Source organism: Saccopteryx leptura, chromosome 2 (genome assembly GCF_036850995.1).
Source record: "Saccopteryx leptura isolate mSacLep1 chromosome 2, mSacLep1_pri_phased_curated, whole genome shotgun sequence".
Lineage (NCBI taxonomy): Eukaryota > Metazoa > Chordata > Mammalia > Chiroptera > Emballonuridae > Saccopteryx > Saccopteryx leptura.
In genome coordinates, this window is record NC_089504.1 from 316,074,096 (window position 1) to 316,080,406 (window position 6,311).

At 58.0% G+C, this 6,311-nt stretch overlaps 1 protein-coding gene across 1 annotated transcript; it reads left to right on the plus strand.

The window, feature by feature from the left end:
- Window positions 1-404: 404 nt before the first annotated feature.
- PRSS2 (serine protease 2) lies at window positions 405-3,734 on the plus strand. Its single transcript, XM_066362914.1, has 5 exons — window positions 405-510; window positions 1,481-1,640; window positions 2,619-2,872; window positions 3,247-3,383; window positions 3,526-3,734. The coding sequence occupies exons 1-5, from the start codon at window positions 471-473 to the stop codon at window positions 3,676-3,678; spliced, it is 744 nt and encodes a 247-aa protein (XP_066219011.1). The 5' UTR covers window positions 405-470; the 3' UTR covers window positions 3,679-3,734.
- Window positions 3,735-6,311: the final 2,577 nt, after the last annotated feature.

The following is a 6,311-nucleotide window of genomic DNA, read 5'->3' on the forward strand; positions in this document are numbered from 1 at the left end:
TCTACTTCTCCACCCCTCCCCCTCTCCAATACAGGTGCTTTTTAAAGTAAGCTCGAACAATAAGAACTCTCCACGAGGTCAGAGAATTTCTAAGGCCCTGGTTCCTCTTCTGTTTCTAACCCTCACCTCCTCGGCTCGAGAAGGCCCAGCTGTGAAACGTGGGGTCTTGGTGTCCCCCATGCCCCCCACCCTGGAACACTTCCAGGGGTCAGCTGCTCTTCCTCTCTGCCCTCGAAAAGTCAGTTTTCTAATCACCTGTCGGTCACGGACACACAGACTGGCCAAACATAGCAAAGGCGGTGATGTAAGACCCTGGGAAGGGAAAGCTGCAGGTGTGTTTGTCCAGGGAGGGTGGTGGCCCCCCGCCCTCACATGCACCGCCCGCCCCTCACATGCACTGCCCACCCCTCACATGCACCACGGCGGGTATAAAGGCTCGCCACTGCCCAGCCAACCTCACTTCGGCCACCATGAATCCTCTGCTGATCCTTGCCTTTGTGGGCGCTGCTGGTGAGTTCCGGGGACTGGGTCAGGCCCCTCACACCCCGTCTCCTGGCAGAGAGACATGGTCCGCTGTCCTGCTGCCCTGTGCTCGGGTGCCCTGTGCCCGGTCTGGCACCCCTCTGGCCCATCCCTGGGCTCTCTTTCAACCTTGCCTCTCTCACCTTCTGCCTGACTCCACTCCCAGCCTCATCATCCATCTCAGACCTTTCTCTGGAGAGGCTAGAAAGGGAGTCCAGGGGAAAGTGGTCCAAGAACTATACCAGTGGTCTTGTGGCTCCGCTCTGACAACCCCGAGCTGGATCGTAGGGAGGCCGCAGGAACTCTCCTGCTGGGGCCCTAGCCCTCGACATTCTGACTTCTGTGGTCTGGGCTGTGCCCTGTGTGTTGAATTCTTACGCTCTGCAGGTGGTCTTAAGATTCCGAGGTGTGCAACCAAGGTTGAGAATCACTCTTCCGCTGGCCAGTAACAGTGCCTACCTTTGTCCCAGCGAATGGGCCCGGGGCAGCTCTCCCTGGCCTCAGCGTGCAGATTTGACTCTGGGGGCAAAGGGCACATCAGAGCTACTGAGCCAGGCGGTTTCCCTTGCTGGGCTGACCACTTGAGGGCTCACCTGGCCGTGGGGAGGAGAGGAGTGGTGAATATGAGGGAGAGGAGCGTCCAGTGGGCGAGGGAGCCACAGCCCGAGCCACACGACAGCGAGGGCACCAGGAGGGCGTTCAGTGCCCTTGTCCTCCAGCTGGCCCCAGTAGAGGTCTGGGCCAGCAGCCTGCGGGGTGGGTAGCAAGGGGCCCTCCAAGCACACAGAGAGATTCAGGAGAGCCACATCCACTGAACTGACCGGGGTGGCAGTGTGTCCTCGCTGCCCGTCATCGCTGTGCTTGCGAGTGGACCCTAAGGAGCGCCGTCCAGCCCCGGCGCGGGGACGCCCCCCCAACACCCTGCTGAGCCGGCTCCTCCCTCCTGTCTCCCCTCCAGTCGCTTTCCCCACTGATGACGACGACAAGATCGTCGGGGGCTACACCTGCCAGGAGAACTCCGTCCCCTACCAGGTGTCCCTGAACGCCGGCTACCACTTCTGCGGTGGCTCCCTCATCAACGACCAGTGGGTGGTGTCCGCGGCTCACTGCTACAAGTCGTAAGTGCCAGGCCCTCTCAGGGAGCTCGGGACAGTCCAGGGGAGGGCGAGGAACCGGGAAGATGGGCGGGAACTCGGAGAGGAGACGTTGTCAGCGACAGGACAGGACGGCTGATGCCCAGCAGTGAGAGTGACAGGGTGCACACGTAGGAAGGCTCTCACACCCAAACAGACAAAACAGCGAGAGCTGTCTATGGTCATGAGAGCCAGAAGGGACAATTTGGGGTGTATGGCCCAACAAAGAAGCAGGCAAGGACTTCACACAAGTAACTTTTGCCAGATGGCTGCATATTAAAAACCCCTAAGAAATGTTAAAAACAAAACAAAACAAACACTGACGCCTGGGTCCTATCCCAAGAGAATTAATTCAGGATTTTCAGGAAGCAGTGTCTAAATAGCAGTGAGGGTTTAAGGCCCTCCACTCCATAGCAGAGCTGAGCATCACTGCCTAGACTGACGGTTCTCAAAGCCGAGTGAGCATCGGTCTCCGCGAGGGCATGCTGGCCCCCGGGGGGCTGGGTCCCACCCCCAGAGGTTCTGATGCAGCAGGGCTGGGGTGGGAACAGAGACTGTACATCTAACAAGGTCCTGGGGCCCTACTTTGAGACCCCCTGAATTAGATCGTCTAGAACGGGGGGTGCCGACCAGACCAGAACGGAGGGAGTAAAAGTCACCGCGATGTTAGCAAAGTTACAGAGGGTGAGGAATGCCGCGGACTTCAAGTAGCTCATTGGTGCCCGAGGCACTAGAGGCGCGGAGCGGGGGTGGGGTAAGGCAGCTGGAAAAGCAGGTTGAGGAGCCCCCTCGCACCCCACAGCCTGTAAAGCAGAAAGGGTCTTGGTGCCCCACCCGGACTGCCCACCACCCCTCTGTGGCCCGGTGACATTGCCCTGGCCCCGACGTGCGCAGGGAGCTTGGGGTCCTGGGGAAGAGGGCGGGGGAGAGGAAGGGTCCTCAGGTGTTTCCCTCCCACCACAGCCGCATCCAGGTGAGGCTGGGCGAGCACAACATCGAGGTCCTGGAGGGCAATGAGCAGTTCATCGACTCTGCCAAGGTCATCCGCCACCCCCGCTACAACAGCTGGGACCTGGACAACGACATCATGCTGATCAAGCTCTCCTCACCTGCCCTGATCAGCTCCCGGGTGTCTGCCATCTCCCTGCCCACCGCCTGCGCGCCCGCCGGCACCCAGTGCCTCATCTCCGGCTGGGGCAACACCCTGAGCTCTGGCAGTGAGTGGTGTTCTCATCTCCTCACCCTCCAGCTTGTGAACGTTTCCCAGACCCCAGCACCCCCCGTGCTCAGACCCCTCTGCTTCCCGTCTGCAAACAGCGTCAGGTGTCCACTGCACACAGGGCTCTGCCCTGGGGACCGGAGAGCCGCAGCCTCTCAGGGAGCTGACCCCAGAACAGGACAAACGTAGCACCTGCTATTACCACCTCCAGGGGGGAGTTCGGCAATGGGCATCTGGGAACCAACATGCGTTCTTGTTTCTTGCTGGGGATTACGTTCTTGGACTACCCTCTGGGCTCAGCTCTGGCTTCCCGTCCTCGTCCTGGCCTGACCCACATTTCTTTTATCCTCTCTCTCTTCTTGCTCCTCAAAGTCAACTACCCCGAGCTGCTGCAGTGCCTGGAGGCCCCTCTGCTGTCCCAGGAGCAGTGTGAAGACTCCTACCCCGGACAGATTACCGAAAACATGGTCTGCGCCGGCTTCCTCGAGGGCGGCAAGGATTCCTGCCAGGTGACCGGCCCCTCCGCATGCCGAGACCCCCTGCCCATTCACAAGGCCTACCTACGAGGCTGGATTCCAGCCCCCAAGGCCCTGGGGCTGTGCCCCCTTGTTTTCCTCTTCATAAAACATGTCCTGCTTTCTTTCTCCCCAGGGTGACTCTGGTGGCCCCGTGGTCTGCAACGGAGAGCTCCAGGGCATCGTCTCCTGGGGCTACGGCTGCGCCCAGAAGGGCAGGCCCGGCGTCTACACCAGGGTCTGCAACTTTGTGGACTGGATTCAGGAGACCATCGCTAAAAACAGCTAAATCTCCCACTCAGTCCCTCTGCCATCACTATGCTAATAAAGTGACAGTGATCCAAATTTCTGTGTCCCTGTCTGCTCCCGCCGCCGCCCCACCCCCCGCTCTGGGAATCACCCTCCCACCTGAGGTCAGATGGGGCCCTGAGCGGAGCGCCCCACTCCTCACCCGTGCTTCCGTAAAAGACGGGTTTAGCAGCACGTGCAGAGATGGAATCCACAAATCCTAAGCAGGGGGCGGAGGGAGGCTGTTTTCCAGAGGGAAACACCTCAGAAAGGCTGCGTGGGAGGTTCTGTGACCTTGCACGTGAGAGCAGGGCTAGAACCCACCCCCATGGGGCCCAGCGTGCGGGACCCTGTGCCTCCTTTCCCTCGTACCCAGGGCGAGCACACCTGGGGACGCACCTGTGCAGTCACCTCGGCCTCTTCCGAGGCCTCTTCCGAGTCCCTTTGTCACGTGCTCTCACTCAGCTCACGCCCCCTCCTGGCAGCCCAAAGCCCCGCAGGGCCCTATTTCTTGACAACCTGCTCATCATGAACCAGAGCTCTCCCTGGGGGTCCATTTTTCAAGCTCCAGAGAAATCAGCCTTTTGTTCATCTCGCCTAACAGTATCAGCCTGTGTACACCACACAGAGAGCTCTGTAGACTTCTTCCTGGCTGGTTCGCCCTCCCCTCTGGACTGGTTATTATTCCAGGGGTATAGACGAAAAAGCAGAGGACTGCTGACCCCCCTTCCTCATCCAGCAAGTGGTAGATCCGGGGCTGGATTCCTTATCTGCCTGACCCCAAAGCTGCTGCTGTCCCTACCTCGCCTCACGGTCTCGCCGGCTGCGATGATGGCCCACCAACCCCGCTCTCCAATGTCTCTCTGTTCCACTCCCGGCCTCACTGCACTTCCCGGGGGTCTGGTCACCTGTCCACCTTCTAACTCTGCATCCGGCGAGGTCATGCACGTCAGTTACATCAACTCCTGATCAATCCCTGAACTGACTTCCCACAGCATCCAGAGTAGAGCCCAAGCCCCTTATGCTGCAGAAGTAGGGCTCTCCCTGCTCTGCCCTTCCTCTGTTTCCAGCCTCGCTCCCCCACCCCACCCCCGATGCTCCAGCACTCAGAAGTCTCGGTGGTTCCTCCGACAAGCCCCCAAACCTCTGACCTCCGGCTTTGGACACTACTGTCTATCTCGCTTGATAGCATCCCCACCTGCCCCTTCAGCCTGTCCAGAAAAGTCTTTTCTGACTCCTCCTGCTCCCCGTTCTCTTCCCTTCCCCCTGCGCTGGTGCCACTGGCCCTTGGGCCCAAGTGAGCCAGGAGCCCTCCTTCCCATCCTCACTCCTCGCTGACATCTGCTACAGTCCTGCTCATGCCGCTTAGTGGAAATGGATGTGCCTACCTTGGCATTGGCAGTGAGCTCCTGGGGAAGAACCTTGTCTTGCTCAGCCTGATCGATCCAGTGACTAAACAAAGCCCGGAATGTAACAGACCCCCAGTGACTGAATGAGGAAGGGATGACCGGGGGCGGGGGGAGGTACTGAAGACAGAAGCATGGCTCTCAAGGTGCGTTTCCTGGACCAGCGGCGCCGGGATCACCCGAGAATCCAGAAGTGCAGATTCTTGGGTTCCACCGCAGACCGACTAATTCAGAAAGTCTGGGATGGGGATCCGAGCGACTTGCATTCTGACAAGTCTCCCAAGTTCTGGTGCAAACTAAAGCGTGGGGACCAGTGCGGCAGAGAGATCCCTGAACCGGGCTCTGGGAAAACAGTGGGAACTAATGTTTTACTATCAGGCACCGTGATAAGTCATGACATGCATTATTTATCTTATTTACATCTCACAAGAAGAGGTTTGGTAGCTTGCGCAGGGACTCATGGGTGTCAGCGGAGGGCCTGGGTGGGCGACCCAGCGGCCTGGCTCCGGGAGGTGGGGGCTTCCCTGAGGGGCAGGGCCTTCAGTGGCCTCAGTTGCAACAGCACCTCTCAGAGCCCTAAGAAAGCAGGCCTGGGTGCTGGCTCCAGCTCTGTTTCTGCATCACGTGTCACTCTGGCCACCCATTCAGCCTCTAGGTTTCAGTTACATCGGCAAATCAGGACAAATGTTAGGTCAATGTGAGTGTATTTACAAGCTGGAAAGGTTTCAAGCACCACGCATAGACGATATGTTACTTGTATGCCCCCTACCACAACATGTCAACGTGCACCCTGGCAAAGGCACGCAGGCAACCCCGCTTTCCCTCCAGTTGCCCTGAGCACCATCCACGTTTTCCTCACCCCCTCAAGTGGGGGACGCTGAGATTGCAGTTACTTAGGTCTCAATAAGTAAGGAAAGGCTGCCCCCTGCTGTCCAAAATGATGAATGACCCCACTCAGCGCTAAGGTCCTTTTACAAAACAAAAACAAAAAGCTGCCTGCGACTAACAGAATGGCAAAGCTGGGACAAACCCCTTCAAGATTAAAAAACTGATCTTCTTGGCAAAAGATAATGACTTTGTAAATTAAACAAGTAGGATTTTTGACCAGGCGGTGGCGCAGTGGATAGAGTGTTGGACTGGGATGGGGAACAAGTAGAATTTTTTTAAGTAGCAGATTCCTTTTTTGTTTTTTAACTATTTTTAAATTTATTCATTTTTAGAGAGAGAG